This window comes from Spodoptera frugiperda, chromosome 9, assembly GCF_023101765.2.
Source record: "Spodoptera frugiperda isolate SF20-4 chromosome 9, AGI-APGP_CSIRO_Sfru_2.0, whole genome shotgun sequence".
Classification (NCBI taxonomy): domain Eukaryota; kingdom Metazoa; phylum Arthropoda; class Insecta; order Lepidoptera; family Noctuidae; genus Spodoptera; species Spodoptera frugiperda.
In genome coordinates, this window is record NC_064220.1 from 1,437,149 (window position 1) to 1,454,323 (window position 17,175).

Genomic DNA, 17,175 nt, shown 5'->3' on the forward strand with positions numbered 1-17,175 from the left:
CTTGATTTATTTCTTGCCTACATTTTAATGACAAAATGACATAATAACAATATGACAGTAATTTGACACAATTAGAGTTCAGTGTTACTGTGTTGCCAGGGGTAAAAAATCATTTTACCCATACTTTTTGTTAACCGTTTGCAATTTTAAAGGCTCGGATGAAGAGTTACTGGGATTCTTACATACAGGTGCAAAAAACTGCTTATAAATCTAATTTAGATTAGGGTTCGATGAATTAACAGATTTCTTCAATATACACATGAGGTACTGAACAAATCTCAAGTTTCTTAAATATTGGCTTACAGTATGTAAATGGGTCTACATTTACAGACGAACAATCTGATGGTAAGCAATCCGGGTTACCTATGGCATTCGCAACGCTGGCTTTGGTTAACTCATCTTGTGAAATACATTGTAGGGGGCTATTTATACTCTGGTTTAATGCGAGGCTGTGATACAACTCCGGTCAAACCGGCCTGTTTGTGCCGAATCAGGAGTATCACATATGAAAAATATGATTTGGAGAATGCCTCAGTACCTACATTTTTGAAAGCATTTAAATCGTCAGATATATAATCTGACACAACGAAGAATACTTAACACATTGAACGCCGTGGTTGTCACCGGTGACCGACGTTAGCGGAGGATTTGCCTTCAACAGTTTTCTATTGGCAGTCAAAGACTTAATCGTCGAAGATTCTGATCACAAAATTCATATAAAATACCTCCCACACTATAGGGTAATTTTTTGCTACAATTTTTACACGTGCCAAGTATTTTAATCGCAAGCGATACTTAGTAAACTTGTGAGCTTGTCCTTCAAATGCACGTATGGAAAGTTGAAAATCTTATTTCTGTAACCTTACCATACACTTTTACTATTGAACAAGAAGAATTTACAAGATTATACTCAAATGAGGTTTGACGATAGGCCAAGAAATAATGCAATATTGATCTAACTTGTTTATTATTTTTTGTCAAAGATGGGTTTAAGAAATTTTCTTTTCGGAAACGAAGCAGTACAGTAAGTTATTTAAATTGATCTTACCGATGACCCTAATATCAATATCGTCATCATAAAAATAGAACTTAATAGCGTGAAACCTTACCTAACTGGACTTACAGCCCTATGTGCCCTAAATGGGCCAGAAGGCGTCATGAGATCCTCCATCTCCAATGGTCCTGAGCTTCCCATTTCACCTTGATCCACCTCAAATCACGCATGATCCTAATGTCACAAAAAACAGTCACTGGTTCCTTTTCACATCTTTATGTTAAATCAACTATATTTCACAGTGGCATCAATTCTCCCAAAGACTACCTTTACATCAAGATTTTACGCTTTAATCTGCGTATCATCGGCTCCTGGCCACAGAAGGAACTGGGAGAGAAAGAGCCCGTGGCCTTGAACACATTTTTGAAGTACTTTTACTTATTGGTAACCATTGGCTGCCAATACGGTTCCACTATGTACCTCAGGGCGTATAACAGTGAACTTACTTTTTTGGAAGCTGGCCATACTTATCTGATGATTTTAATGACTTTCATTGATATCGTGAGTATTATCCTTTTTCTTGCGTTAATCTTGAACCACTGAATCAAAGGCCTTCGTATGTATACAATAATGTTCCAGCCTTATCTTCACTCCGGAGCTGCGGACTACCTAGCGGGTTTACCGGTGCTCCGGCTCGAAAAGCAGGAGTAGGAACGGGGTGGTTTTTAGATAGTAAGAGTTTGACACTCCCTCTCGCCTTGCTCTGGGAGAGAAGTCATAGCCATATCATCATCAGCCCGGTTTCATCTACTTACTGCCTTTGATCCAGTCAGTGCCAGTCGCTTACCGACATGTTCCTTATTTCGATGTAATTTTGAGCTTTTATGTTTTAACTTAAATCTAATTTGATTGCAGTCCAGGATCACCATGCTCACATTTTCCCAGGAATATCGGAAAGTGAGCAAAGAATTTCTTACTAAAATACATCTGTTCTACTTCAAAGATAGTTCTGAATATGCTATGAAGGTAATGAGCAAAGTTTCGGTTTGTGTTTAAGTAAAACTAGATTCTCGAGGAAGGTCTTTGCAATTTTTATAATTTTATTTCAGACTTATAAACAAGTGCACTTGATGTCTCATCTGTTTACATTATGCCTACTATCACAAATGCTATTTGGTTTGTCTTGTTTCAACCTGATTCCCATGTACAACAACTACGTGGCTGGAAGATACAGAAGTGGGGGGACACAAAACTCTACTTTTGAACATTCTCTTTATTTCAAGTATCCATTTGATACCCTCACTGATATTAAAGGATACCTTCTATCAAATATTATCAATTGGTAAGTATTAATGAGAAATTCATGGTATTTAAAATTTCTGGCTCAAAAATACAGGCAATGCACCTCTAGTGTTGCGAGTGTCCATGGGAGAGGTGATCTTCAGGTGATCTATCTGCTCGGTAACTGGCCTATACCTAAAAAAACAATTCGTTACTTTTACTCATATTTAAATATCGTATCAATTTTCCTTAAAGTTAGCTAGCTGATTCACATTTTCTTTTAGTCATCGTCATTAATTAAGTCAAGAAGGCACTTTTGAAACGTCAAACTAAAATTTTAAAGTAGCTGTCTATAGCTTAGTCCTCTAGTGAAGCTATTAGCTATTTGCTTTGCTAGATCTAGATCCAGTTATGGACCACTCATGTTACTCATGTTTTCTGTTTCAGGCTATTATCGTATCTCTGTGCTACCTGGTTCTGCATGTTCGATCTCTTTCTATCTCTAATGGTGTTTAATATTTGGGGTCATTTAAAAATGCTTATTCACACTCTGAACAACTTTCCTAAACCACGATCAGATACCAGCTGTTTAATAGAAGGAGGAATGACGATATCAAGTGCAAAATATTCTGAAGAAGAACTCGTAGAAGTTTTTAAAAGACTTAAACAATGTGTTGATTCTCACCGATTGATTGTTAAGTAAGACAGTATAATTACCTAATTTGACTGCATGGTTGGCACAGTGGTTGGATGACCGGCTGTTATGCAACGTGTCGCGGGATTGATTCCTGCGCAGGCCATTAAGTGACATTGGCGTTTTCTGAACAATGTACACCCATTTTGTACTATCTGTGTTATAAATCCCATGTAATAGTGGTGTGCACAATTACAGGCTCCGTGCTACTACTGAGAAATTTATTCTTTGCTCGACCCGGCAATTTAACCCGAGACCCCCTGTCTGGCAATCGCACTTTTGACTACTCGACCAACGAGGCAGTCTTCGCACCTTACACCTTTTATACTTAGTTTCATAGAACTGATTTCAGCTTTACCAACAATGTATCAGACGTATTTGGACCAATGTTGTTCTGCTATTACATATACCATCAGACAAGCGGCTGTTTGCTGTTGCTGGAGTGTTCACAGATGGTGCGTTTTTACTGCTTTCTGTTCTATAAGTAGTTACTTATAAGTTGTGCTGTCCATCTATTCTGATTAAGACCATCTCTTTACACATAAGAATAATTATTATGGTAGGGTTTCTGCAACTAGACCTGCGAGGTTTTCTGCGGGAAATTCACTTTGGAAAAATATTTCATTGGAACCTTTCTATATTATGATTATTTTTAGTATTGTTTTTGTAAAGCGACATTTTTAAATGACGTTAAATATTGATTGGTTTACTTCGTTTATTTCAGACAGCTCCAGCCCTTATGCGTTATTTGCCTCTAACATTAATGTCGACGCAGCAACTTATTCAATTATCAGTAATTTTTGAACTAGTCGGAAGTGAGGTAATATTACTGTCATCCTTTTCAGAAATATGTCAATTTATCCAAAAATTGTTGGTCACCCATTTTACTTTATATACTTAACCTCACGCCTGTCTCCTATGAGCAGCTATGCAGAGACAATGGAACGCCAATTGCTACGAATCTTACTTACCTCTTTCGCTTGATCAACAATCATCAGTCTTTTCATGCATGCCCGTCAGTTCCCTTAACTGACTTTGCTTTCCCTTACTTTTAATTTGACCCAATTTTAATGTATCGCCAATTTGGTCTCCATATTTCCATCTAATTAGTTATTTTACCCAATCCTGGACTTATATAATTAGTTAAAATAACCCGATAGAAATTTGTTAAAAATATTGTAGGTACGATAACTTATTTTTGAGAATGTTGCAGAGCGAAAAAATACTCAGTGCCGTGTATAGTATACCCTGGGAATGTATGGACACAAGTAATAGAAGATTAGTTTCTTTCTTCTTAATGAATGTGAGGGAGCCAATACATGTGAAAGCTTTGGGCATTGCCAATGTCGGCGTCATGTCTATGGCTGCGGTAAGTTCTAGTAATTGAAGTTATTTATGATAATAGCAGTAACACAGCATTTTTAAGGGATAACCCGGGTAACGACCATACGGATCACCCGTTGGTAAGCAATTAGCGTCGCCTATGGATACAAGCAACGCCAAAGGAGTTACAAGTGCGTTCCTGGCCTTTTAGGAGATAGGGCTTTGAGCCTGAGTCACACGACGAAACATAAGGCAGAGGTTTTGGTATCAGTCCCGTCGAGCGGTGGTGAAAGAATTGTATCGAATTGGTTTAAAATGTTATTTAAACCTTTGTACTTGCATTATCATTACGTATTAACTCATTTTAATTTTTGTTTCAGATTTTGAGAACTTCGTTATCGTATTTCACGTTTTTACGTAGCATCTGAATTGGCTACAAAGTATTATAGGTATCTTTCACTAAAGTATGTTTATTAACTAAATAAATAAATAAATAAATAATATACTATTTCTTCTACTATTTCGTCTGTTATAATAATTATCAATTGTGTTTTTGTTTTTTGAATAAAATCTGAATTAATTTATTTATGCATTTTATTTTAAGTCTTTTTGTTCGATATAAAAAAATCATTCCCTGATAATACTACAACATAGATGGGAGAATTTCAAATTGATCGGCAATAAAAAGAACTATTAGCAGAAAAACTGTAGAAAAATTATAGTCTAATTTTTGAACCAATTGCTATTGCCTTTTAGTTAAGTTATTTGCCAAATTACCAAAGGCTACTATTTAAATATGCTATAGGCATGCATTATTATATACATATTTCCTAGAAATAATGAACAACATGTGACAAGCAAATAAAATTATTAATCCTCCATACTTTGGTCAAGGTTGAATCAAATGCAAATAATAGATGATCACGCAATAAAAGAACAAACTGACTCTAATATTAATTATATACATTTTACTTTGATCTTCTAATGAAAAGGATCAATCCGTCAGTATGTGATGGTATGTTTCAGTACCTGCAAATTATCATACAGGCTGTAACTGAATAAAATAAAATATCATATTTATTCTCCCAATTTTATTAAACTGTTTACGTCGCAGCGGCAGCAGCACCGTGACGGTGGTCAAAACACCATTAGACCACCAAAAATGATGCCCCGTAGGGCTAATGCTAGATACAAAGCCGTAGGTGGCTCAACGGGTTGCCGAGGCTCAGGTTTGAAGAACAGGTCTCGGAACGGGTTGGTTTTTTTGTCAGTAAGTGTCTGACAATCTCCCTCGCATCACCCAGGCGGGAGAAGTCATTGGACGATTTTCCCTCCTTCAATTATTTCTCATTTGTTTCATATTTCTCAAGTATTGGCATGTCCCGAATTGGGAATGAAGGTCTTTGAAACCGGAGCTGCGGACTACCTAGCGGGTTTACCGGAGCTCCGGGTCGAAAAGCAGGAGAAGGAACGGGGTGGTTTTTAGTCAGTAAGAGTCTGACACTCCCTCTCGCCTTGTCCAAGGCAGGAGAAGTCATTGGATGATTTTCACCCTCAAAAAACCCACAGCATTTTGTCCGTCATTTTTATCCGTTGTGGCCTAATTTAGTATAGAAGTTGACAGATCTCCTATAACTGTCAGCTAAGGTCGTGGTTTCAATCACACCATGTATAATTTTCAAATAAAAAAATATAACAGAGGAGTGTGTAGTGCTATCCTTATGCTTTTTTATTATCATCCAAACAAAGTGAATTGTTTAATAGACCTTATTTAATATGTTCACTCTCCCATGAATCGTTCATAGGTGAAGAGAAAAATATTAAGCATTTTTTTGAGTAAGAGCTTTTCTTGTTAGGTTGTCAGTGTATTGCTAATAGCGATGGGTCTCAAAAAATTTCTATTCGAAAACGAAGCTGTGCAGTAAGTAATTTATACTTATAATATAATCCTAGGAAAGACAAAACTGTACCGTACGTTGATTTTTTTTTAAATAATACTAGGGGCGTGAACTACTATCGATATTGAAATCAAAAATATAGTTGCATGAATATTATTAACAAGTTGGGTCAACATATAGTTACTTATTATCACGCTATCACCTACAGCGGAGGAGCTGGAAATCTTTATTAGTCAAAAAAACCATATTCTGCCACAGTTCAACCCCATATTCCAAGCGAACGAAGTCGCGGCTAAAATCTATTTTTTAAGTTGTTGCAATCTCATCCTCATTGAATACCGAACCTTACGTGTTCATATTTAAATTTTCTTTTACAGTGGCATCAACTCTCCCTCTGATTACCTTTATATTAAGATCTTGCGCTTCACTCTACGCGTCATCGCTTCTTGGCCTCAGAAAGAGTTAGGAGAAAAGGAACCCGTTGCCTTGAACACATTTTTAAAGTACTTTTACTTATTGGCTACTATTGGCTGCCAACTTGGTGCTAGTTTGTACCTCAGAGCCTATAATAATGAGCTTACTTTCTTGGAAGCCGGTCACACTTATCTCATGATTTTTATGACTTTCATCGATATAGTGAGTGGGATCTATAATTATTTAATGCTTATTTACTTATACGAATTTTCTTTGAAATCTTAAATTAACTAAAATGCAACGTCACGCCTTTTATCCCCGAAAGGGTAGGCAGAGGTGCACATTGCGACGACATTAACTAAAAATCACGGGTTACGCATGTATTATTAATAAAGAAAAACCTTTACTAGTTTCGAGTCACAGAAGGACTCTTCATCATGAGCAGCGTGCGCAGACGCAACAAACAGTGATTTTTAGTTAATTTAGTATGTCTCACGATCGTTACGTTATTATAAGAATAAATCTTAATTTATTGTGTGTTTTTTAATTTCTTATCTTACAGTCAAGAATAGTCACGCTGACATTTTCCCAGAAATATCGGAAATTGAGTAAAGAATTCTTCACTGACATCCATCTGTTCTACTTCAAAGATAAATCTGAATATGCTATGAAGGTATTGTTTATTTATTTACTATAATATTATATCATTGAGCATTGGAGGTTCTCTAGTTTCATATACTGGATTATTCATGCTTCGGCACAAAAGGGGCGGCTCGACCGAAGTGATACCACGGTCTCACAGAAAACCGACGTAAAATAACGCTTGCGTTGTATTGAGTTATGTGAATGAGGTTACCGGAGACCCAATTTCCTCCTTCCCAATCCTCAAATCCCCAACAACCCTTAAATTCCTAATCCCCAAAAGGCCGGCAGCAACGCACTTGGTGCTGTTGTTTTAAGTGTCCATGGGCGGCGATTGCTTACAATCAGGTGATTCGTCTGCTCGTTTACCGGCTTGTTTCATAAAAAAATAACTCTTTAACTTTTAGAAGAACATAAATCAGACTTTCTTTGTTTTAGACACACAAACAAGTCCACTTGATGTCTCATCTGTTTACATTATGGCTACTATCGCAAATGCTATTTGGTTTGTCTTGTTTCAACCTGATTCCAATGTACAACAACTACGTGGCTGGAAGATACAGGAGTGGGGGGACACAAAACTCTACTTTTGAACATTCCCTTTATTACAAGTATCCATTTGATACCTTTACTGATATTAAAGGATATCTCCTTGCAAATATAATTAATTGGTAAGTTTTGAATCTCTGATTTCGCACTTAACACAAGAGTACTCCTTTAAATCCTTGAAGACGTAGACAAAGTCAGATCTACAATCTAACACTTACTTTAGCCAGTTACATTGTGAGTCCCGCATAAAAGGGTTATTTACCAGACATTTTTTTCTATGCTAAGTTTAGATCCTAAAATCTTTTAGTCACTCATCACAAAGGGTGGCCGTTTTCAGAAAACCTAGCGTCGTACCGTACTGTAAGAAGCGGCGAGCATTTGAATAACGAGGTGCGAAGTAAGGTGTGAAACTCAAAAATGGTCGCGATTAAGCACTTCTATGGTCGGCTTCTGGCCCATTTAGAGACATAAGACATAAAAGGTGTTTTTTATGTTTTTCAGAGCGACAGACAGACACAATCAAGTTAAAAAAATCAACGAGCAAAAAGCTTCCTATTTGCTCGTTGATTTGCTGGGTCTAGAATCAGTCATGGACCACTCTTATTACTCTTGTTTTCTGTTTCAGGGCGTTGTCATATCTCTGCGCTACCTGGTTCTGCATGTTCGATCTTTTACTATCTTTAATGGTGTTCAATATTTGGGGTCATTTCAAAATGCTAATTAACATGCTGAACAATTTTCCCAGACCAAGTTTAGAGACTAGCTGTTTAGTAGAAGATGGTGTTACATTAACACATGCCAAATATACTGAAGAACAACTCGTTGAAGTTTCTAAGAAGTTAAAAGAATGTGTTGATTATCATCGACTGATTTTAGAGTAAGTCAGTAGTTAAAAAAAAGGTATCGATAATGGACGAAAGTGGAAAAAGAAATGGCGACTTTAAATAAAATGCAAGACATTAGTCAGTAGTAATAAAGCCAATGTAATCGTAACCGCTAAATAAAGCTCAAAGCGATTGCTCAGTCAAAAACAAATTTACAATGTTATAAAAAATATTATTGATGTATAGATATTCGACATTTTAAATCAATAACGTTGTATAAAATTAACCAAAAAAAGTATACTTTTGCCAATAAGTTTAAATATAAATTTATTTTCTGTTATTACAAAACGTATCGATAAGGTTCACGATTGCCAAAATAAATACTACAATGATTTTATCCAATAGTTTACTTTCTAAACAAGCCTAAAATAACTCTGAACTGATTTCAGGTTTACCCACAAAGTATCAAAAGTATTTGGGCCGATGTTGTTCGCATATTACTTATTTCATCAGACAAGTGGATGTTTGTTATTGCTCGAATGCTCACAAATGGTTAGTAGCTACATTGAGGTATTCCACAGTTGTGGTAGCATACTGAGAAACGTAAACTTCCCAACACTAGTATTAAATTATAAATTATTCCACAAATGGCACCTTTGAAAAATACCTATGGGTGCCGTAAGTGGAATATCTCAGGTGCCATTTAAACAGGTGCCCAATGTGGAATACCTCGCTACACTACAACATAGTACGGTAGTTAATATTAAAAAGTTACAATTAACCACCAATAACTTATTTATTAAACACCACGGTAGTTAATATTAAAAAGTTACATTGAGAATTCTTAGAAAACTTTTTGAAATTAAAAAGTTACAATTAACCACCGTCTTCTGAGAATTCTTAGAAAACTTTTTGAAACATTTTGTTGTTCCTTTTATTCCTTACTGTTCGAAGCCTTCTTTCTATTTACCAGTCAATTTGTAAATTATCCCATTATAAAGCAAAACAGATTTGTCATTCACTCATAAACCTAGTAGCAATTCTAATTCTAAAAATCAGAAACGTTACAGTGTTCTACGGTCTGATTGGTTGGCTTGCACTAGCCTATCAGAGCGCCGAATGCAGTAACGTTTTGATCTCGTAAACGTAAAACAAACTCATACCCTCAGATGTAATTACCGTGCCAATTTCAATGGCGTTTTCTCATTGTTACCTATTTCTTTCTTAGAATAATTATTCTTCATGCTGGGGCCTTAGTCTGCTATTACAATTGTGTCAGAATGGTCGATCATTGATCAGTGCAAGAGGGATGGAGCTATACAACCTACATAGCTCCGTCCCTCATTGTGAGACAATTGTAATAATTTAGCAGACTAAGGCCCCTGATTATATGTCTTGCCTGTATCTTAAAACGTTATAAAACATTTCTGCAATCGTTTTCCAAAATTGTTTCCATTACAGACGGCGCCAGCCATTATGCGTTATTTGCCTCTGACAATAATAACGACTCAGCAACTCATTCAGTTATCTGTCATATTCGAACTTATTGGCAGTGAGGTAAAGTAGTGTTCTGTATTTTCTGTCATATATTTTTTTATTTATTAATCTCAAGGGGTACACAAATATACATTGTTTAACATATTTTGCACCATTAAACCAGCACTGGAAATTAAACCAGATAGGTAAATGAGCCTATTGCCATATACCGGGCACATTTCTGGACTCCGTGCTACCACTGTAGAAATTATGTCAATAGGCTCAGCCCTATTACATGGGACTTATTACACAAATGGTGAACCTGAGTCCCTTGATTGGGATGTCACACTTGCAACCCCTTCGGGGACAAAAGCAGGTAAAGACGTTACGTTACGTATATAGATTGTTATTACTTATTTTACTCTTTATATACAAAACTATTTATACAGTATAGACCCATGGCTAATAGTAAACAGTTGACTATTTTTTTTAAGGTATAAGCCGGTAAACGAGCAGATGGATCACCTGATGGTAAGCAATCGGCTCCGCCAATGGACACCCGTACCACCATAGGCGATACAAGTACGTTGATAGTTTGTTAGTTAGTTGATACTAATGTGGCTTTTTCCGAGTTATATGTACTTTCTAAGATTATTTAGATACCACTGGCAAACGGTGAAGGAAAACATCGTGAGGAAAACTAGGCAACCGACATTGAGCAAGCGTGGCGATTAATGCTCAATCCTTCCTGGTGTGGGAAGAGGCCTTTGATCAGCAGTGGCTACTTACAAGCTGTTCATGATGATGATGATGTATGTAGAGATCTTTTAGGTATAAGAGGAATTTTATAATGTTTCAGAGTGAAAAAATACTAAACGCAGTATACAGTGTGCCATGGGAATGTATGGATACGAAAAATAGGAAGTTTTTTGCCTTCTTTTTAATGAATGTGAGGGAGCCGGTACATGTGAAGGCTCTAGGTGTTGCTAATGTTGGAGTTACTTCTATGGCGGCGGTGAGTAATTTGAGTTAATTTTTTTATATCTGGGTTTGGAAAAATAAAGAATAATAACAAATTTGAAAACAATTATTATAAGTTACCGGGGCTCCGGCTCAGTGCAAGAAAATAAATAATCTCTCGTACATACATGTATCTAAAGTAATTAAAAAGTTGCAACTATTGTCTTTTGTTTCAGATTTTGAAAACTTCACTATCGTATTTCGCATTTTTACGCAGCATCTGAATGGAAGATAATCTTGGATATGTAACAAAGTATTATTTCAATTTGTAATTTATAAAAATAATTATATAAATTTTACGTTTTTTTGCTTATAAATCTTACTGTTTAAAAATACGCTTGTTTGTTTTTCTTTTAGAATTCATTCTTGAGTCAGCAAAATATGCTTGTGTATTTCATCGAGAATTCCCGCTCCATTCGTTAATTCAAGGTCATGGGGCGGGGCTCGAGAACGGATCTCATTAAATTAGTGGTGGTCAGGCGCATGTGACCACCATTGTACCTTTGCGCTAAATACTCATTAAATAAAACAACACAAGTAAACATGCAAAGTTTTATTCCCTTAACATTGAGAATTATAAATCACCATGATGTATTTAAAAACTAATTTTATCCACATTAAAAATAAATACATTTTATATTCCATACTTCATTTTGTTAAAACGTGACCTTTTAACATACCGTCATGTTAAATATATGCTAAGTTTAACAAAAAAATATAAACATTTGTATAAAAAGAATAAAAATATTGCAGCTAAATTATGGCATATTATTAATATCTGTACCTAAAATAATTTTTCCTGAATATTTTGTTCAGGAACTTATAATATCTTCACGCTTTGAAAATCGGACACTTTATTGTACCCCTCTTAGTACTTCATCTTTGTAAATAGTAACATTTGAGGGGAAATTATAATTTCAAATTATTCAACTTATAAATGTATTCAAATAGTTACATACTAAGTATATAAAATTACACTGCTGGTAAAAATATTAACTCAATTGTAAATATTTCATTTTACTGCTTTAAATGTATGAAGATCTTTTCGTTTTATCAGTGACCGTTTTATTTTGAAATAAGTCAAGTTGCTGCATTAAAGAGTAAAACAAAATAATTTACAATGCCACTAGTAAAATGAATGTATTTATAATTTATTTAAAATCCATTTTAAGTTGTTATAAGTCACACTGTAAAGCAACTATTTATAAAATCTAAATTTATAAAACAAAATTTTTAATGTATTTGCCCCAAAATAATTCTTGTAGGATTAATTCGTGAAGATATTTTACAAAATTTATTCTACTTACGAAGGCTGACCTGTTTCGCTATATACACAAAAATATTGAATTTAAAAAGTTAGCCAACCTATAAGAATAGCAATAATATTTTCTAAACTAAGATTACAATAATAATTATAAAGAAAATGCCCGTTTTGGGGAAAATTATGAATTTTTAAATATAATATCGCTTAATAATTACATTTGTAGATTATTTTTTCACATACTCAATGCGTTATTTTAAGTAAAAATAAGCAATTTGATAAATCTCATTGAATTATAAGAAATAATCTCCATTAACACCGATAGATGGCGTTAAAGTAAATCTCGTTATATTCGAACTAAAATGACTTTTGTGATTTATTCGTTTACTTTTAAAAGCAAACTTTACTAATATTTTCTTAGCGTTTTGAAGCATTTCCACAAGCTTCTGATTTGTTTAGTAACCCTATCATGAAAAAAAAAACTTTATGAAAAGGAAATATTTTGTAAGTATTCTCCCAACTCGATTCTAAATTACATTCCCGTTCAATTTACAACTACCAAAAAAAAAATCTTAGTACAAATAAAATTTACAGTACCTATTTCAAAAGTAAAACATTACTAATGGAAAAATTTTGATTTGCAACTATTTCTGTCCTTACTTGTAAGTAACCCATATTTTTTTTTCTAAGCTCGAATTTTGTATTTCTTTAACAGCAGGCCTCACACCTGACTAGGCCCACTTCATCACAATTCATACACTTGAGGGCCACAAATTCTGCAGTGAAATGGTTCCTGTGGAGGCTCTTCTTGGATCCATTGCAGATCCTGCAGGGCAGGAGACGGAATCCACCACACATTTGGCAGGTGTTGCACGCGTCTGGACTCTGGAATTGAGAAAATAAATATTTTAGCGAAGAAAAATATATGTTTTCTGGTAGTAAACACTATTGGTCATTGCAAAAACTATTGTTGATTGAAATTACATGAGTTTTTAACCTTATCAAGAGAATATTGAAGACTGAATCACCGATAGTATTAAAATGTAATACCAAATACTTTTTACTAAACTGTTATTTTTTTTATTAATACACAATTTACAAAGAAAAAGAAAATTATCTTATTATAGTTGGGCCGTTACAAACGTGCGAACTGTCATAAGTAATGTTTATCAGATCTCTCGCTTAGAGTGCTGTTCCAGAGATGTGCTATGCGTCATTGCTGTGGACGCGTTTGACTTCCACCAATCATATACTGGTAATCATATACCAATAATGGTACACATAGCATAGTACTGGTGGAAACGGACTACGCCAAACCTACAATAATTTTATTATCGCTATTTTCTCTTGCCTTAGACTATCTACTAAGACAGGTAAACAGTTTGTAACAACATGTCAAGCAGAGGATGCACGTCCGGCATATGCTACGTCTTTGTCATCTATAGAAGTAGAAGATGACTAGTAGGCACACACGATGTACTTCATTTGTTTTCCTTAGAAAGATGGAGTTCAACGTGAGTTGGTCTTGACCCAATTTTATCAAAGTTGGTATTGATTTGAGAACTTGTTCTTATATTAAAAGATATAATATTAAATTATCTTCTGCCAGCGGCTTTTCCTGCGTTTCTGTGGGATAAAATGCAAACAGTGACTTTGTCCGCGTTCCTGTATGATAAAATGCCTACGTGTTATTTCAGAGCATTATCTAATCGAACGAGGCGAGAGAGAGTGTCAGACTCTTACTAACTAAAAATCACCCCGTTCCTACTCCTGCTTTTCAAGTCGGAGCTAAACTCGATAGATTTGGTACTTAGAACCATATTGCACCACTCATGTTCTACCACACCTTTTAAAAATATTCAACAACTTTGCCACAGTGACCGAAACAAATCTCCAACAGCGAGTACAAATACAAATACTCCTCAATTTGTATAGCATCAATCAATGAATATAGTAATGTTTCAACGTAACGAAACACACTTTGAAAGGTCAAAACAACAATCCGTACTTCCATACTGATATTACAAATGCCAAAGTGTGTCTGTTTATTTGTCCGTCTTTCACGGCAAAACGGAACGACGTATTGACATGATTTTAGTCAACATAGTTGAAGTGATTGAGAGTAGCAAAGGATAGTTTTTATTGCCTTCTAACCCCCCTGAAATAGGGAAAAATTTTTGTAATTTTCAAGATAGAAAGCAAAAATATTGTATATGGACTCATTTTGATTAACAAAAAAATCGTGCATCATTTTACACATACAACGTCACGCCTTTTATCCCAGAAGGGGTATATAATATGCACATCATTTTATTTTTGTAAATCTGCCTCTGAACCCCTAAAAAATCACGTACGAAGCCGCGGGCGGAAAGGCAGTATAATTTAAATAGTGAGTTCAACAAAGGTCATATACAACAAGCATTGATAGTTTCAATCTTCGTATCCGCACGTCAATTGAACCTGTTCTTCAATAGCGACCTTCAAGTCACCTTTACCTTTATCAAATTTACACATAACGCAATAATTTACGATAACACAGTTTAAACATTATGAAACCATGTTTTGTAATTGCATCGTTAGTGGTTGTTGGTGGTATGACTGAATTTGTTTAGACTTGGCTTGAGTCGTCAGTCAAAAGTAATGTAAACGCTATTTAGTCCCTGAAGTTTTAAGACTAATTTAAGGCGTGAAATACGCCCTTTACTGTACACGTTCCCGTGTCTATGGGTTAACTACACCCAGAGAGCGTAGAATGCTCTGCGGATCCAGGACAATAACGCGTTCAGGGCACTGTTGCCGCTTCCACGTTTCTATATAGTTTGCTTATACCGATGGATTCACTGTTTTGAGGCGCAAAAAGACCACCTTGTTCATCGGTTGCCTGCGTGGAAGTCGCCATGATTGTCCTATAATGTTGAAATTATTGCAACGTACTAAGTCCCTGCTTACTATTACTTACTGAAACATAATCATCCACTTTTCACTAGTTATGTTATGAAGATAATGTAAGAAAATGTATCTGCGTACTGAATATGACCCAGGAATCTAACCAAGAATTATTTATTTGCTTTGCTTGTGGAAAGTCAACGGGACAGTTAAGAGTCTCTATCAAATTTTTCTATGGGATAGATATAACAAAACCATTATGTCTCTGGTTTACCTCTATATGTTTGGAAATAACAAACACAAGTAGGTAATTTTATGTTAAAAAATGTCGAAATTAGTTCGCGGTAAACAATCTTGCATGATATCAATTTTGCAATTATTTTCTAAAAATTTCTTGTCAACGACCTGTCGCCATTTTGTTAAAAAGTTAATCGGTGGAAAGATATACAGTGATTGATTAATTAAATATTTTGTTATTAATTTGTGAAATTCTCTTTTACTTTTTCGTCTGGTATTTGGCTGTTAATGTTATCAATACCATCAGCAATTTCTTAGATTCCATTTCTTTCTTAAAGTTTTACGAGTAATCATTCTTTGTCGCCATAAATAGCGAACAATACCTAGCATCTTAACTTTTCAATCTGAACTTTCTTTACGTTTTATTACTGAGAAAAATATTTCATAGCGGAATGAAAAATGCCATCGTCTGAGAAAGTATGCTACATTTTAGTATTTGGTATCTATCTTGTCTGATATTGTATAAACGAGGTTGATGTTCTAGCATTATGTTATCATAATCAATAGCCCGTAACAGTCTATGACTATGGCTCTCCACTAGGTAAGAATGTATACCATAATCTCCAAGCCTGGGAAGCCAGTTAGAGTTGGAGATTGCAGTTTGTCAAAGAACCCTATAGTGGTATATAGTGTCTTACATTCCATAGTCTGTGACACCCGCAGTAAGAGTAGGGGTGGTTACAAAATTTCATTTATTTTACTACTATGTACTAAAAGTATTATCACATCTTCTAGCCCTAAAGCGGTAAGGAGTACTTTTCAACATTTGTTGGGGGCCTATTGCCAAATACTGCTACTACTGAGAAGAGAGAGAGCCCAGCAATAATTATTTCGCCCGACCCAAGAGCCCTTGCCCAGCTGTCGCCCTTGCGACCACTCGACCAACGAGGCAGCCCATCACTATGTAGGCACTCTGATATAACTATGTTTTTGCCAACAAATTGACCACACAATTCCATGTTTGTGCTAATACTTAGAGTGTACTACCATTACATAATGGATGTGTAATATTGTCCCAAACAGTGCTAAGTAAAATAATTTACAGATTGGTAGAAGTAAAGGATTTCTCTTGTTAAGCAATATTATGTCAGTTTCGGTAGGTTCCTGTTCCTTATTGGGCGGGAGGAAACGCCCGGGTGTCATCACTGTGAGGACCGCCCGGAGGACACGGTAGAACATACGGTGGCGGTGTGCCCTGCGTGGGCAGAGCACCGCCAAGTCCTCAGGGATGTGGTCGGCGACGGCGACCTCTCGCGCCCGGCACTGGTTCAGGCCATGGTGCGAAGCGAGAGGGACTGGGATGCCGTCTCCTCCTTCTGCGAAGCAGTCATGCTAGCTAAGGAGGAGGCGGGGCGCGTGAGAGAACAAACCTCCTCACGCCCCAGCCGTCGCGAGAGACACTCCGGGCGTAGGGGATCGCGAGACGATCTCCGGCCACCGTAAGTGCGGGCCTGCGGACGGCGAGCAAGGGTAGCTCGCCGCCCGAACAGATCCAGACCCGTGCGTGCGGCGCGTCGCGTTCCGCGCGCGCCTCAAAGAGCCATCAGACCACCACAGATGGGGCCCAGCAGGGCTGATGCCTGATCTGGAGCTGCGGACTACCTAGCGGGTTTACC

General features: G+C 36.2%; 3 protein-coding genes across 4 annotated transcripts in view; 2 read left to right on the forward strand and 1 right to left on the reverse strand.

Annotated features, from left to right (window-relative positions):
• The first annotated feature begins 938 nt into the window (after positions 1 to 938).
• Positions 939 to 4,720, forward strand: LOC118271080 (uncharacterized). Its single transcript, XM_035586963.2, has 9 exons — positions 939 to 1,024; positions 1,297 to 1,555; positions 1,910 to 2,020; positions 2,104 to 2,336; positions 2,723 to 2,974; positions 3,322 to 3,424; positions 3,694 to 3,789; positions 4,183 to 4,338; positions 4,673 to 4,720. The coding sequence occupies exons 1-9, from the start codon at positions 984 to 986 to the stop codon at positions 4,718 to 4,720; spliced, it is 1,299 nt and encodes a 432-aa protein (XP_035442856.2). The 5' UTR covers positions 939 to 983.
• Positions 4,721 to 6,172: 1,452 nt separating this feature from the next.
• Positions 6,173 to 11,339, forward strand: LOC118271081 (uncharacterized). The gene is made up of 9 exons (XM_050695693.1): positions 6,173 to 6,213; positions 6,568 to 6,826; positions 7,167 to 7,277; positions 7,685 to 7,917; positions 8,421 to 8,672; positions 9,069 to 9,171; positions 10,081 to 10,176; positions 10,955 to 11,110; positions 11,292 to 11,339. Exons 1-9 carry the CDS (start codon positions 6,173 to 6,175, stop codon positions 11,337 to 11,339), a joined length of 1,299 nt encoding a protein of 432 aa, XP_050551650.1.
• A 314-nt stretch (positions 11,340 to 11,653) lies between these two features.
• Positions 11,654 to 17,175, reverse strand: part of LOC118271082 (glutaredoxin domain-containing cysteine-rich protein CG31559) — a 92,328-nt gene continuing 86,806 nt past the window's right edge. For both annotated transcript variants that reach the window (XM_050695869.1, XM_050695870.1), the window contains exon 5: positions 11,654 to 13,261. In XM_050695869.1, the coding sequence (XP_050551826.1) occupies positions 13,085 to 13,261 (177 nt within the window). In that variant the 3' untranslated portion in view covers positions 11,654 to 13,084. The remainder of the gene's footprint in view (positions 13,262 to 17,175) is intronic.

Bases quoted from the DNA above. Each gene is read 5' to 3' on its own strand.
- LOC118271080 (XM_035586963.2), top strand. From the start codon at position 984: ATGGGTTTAAGAAATTTTCTTTTCGGAAACGAAGCAGTACA. The intron at 2,337-2,722 runs GTAAGTATTAAT...TTTCTGTTTCAG, and splicing joins CTATCAAATATTATCAATTG to GCTATTATCGTATCTCTGTG. The intron at 3,425-3,693 runs GTGCGTTTTTAC...CGTTTATTTCAG, and splicing joins TGCTGGAGTGTTCACAGATG to ACAGCTCCAGCCCTTATGCG.
- LOC118271081 (XM_050695693.1), top strand. From the start codon at position 6,173: ATGGGTCTCAAAAAATTTCTATTCGAAAACGAAGCTGTGCA. The intron at 9,172-10,080 runs GTTAGTAGCTAC...TTTCCATTACAG, and splicing joins TGCTCGAATGCTCACAAATG to ACGGCGCCAGCCATTATGCG. The intron at 10,177-10,954 runs GTAAAGTAGTGT...ATAATGTTTCAG, and splicing joins TCGAACTTATTGGCAGTGAG to AGTGAAAAAATACTAAACGC.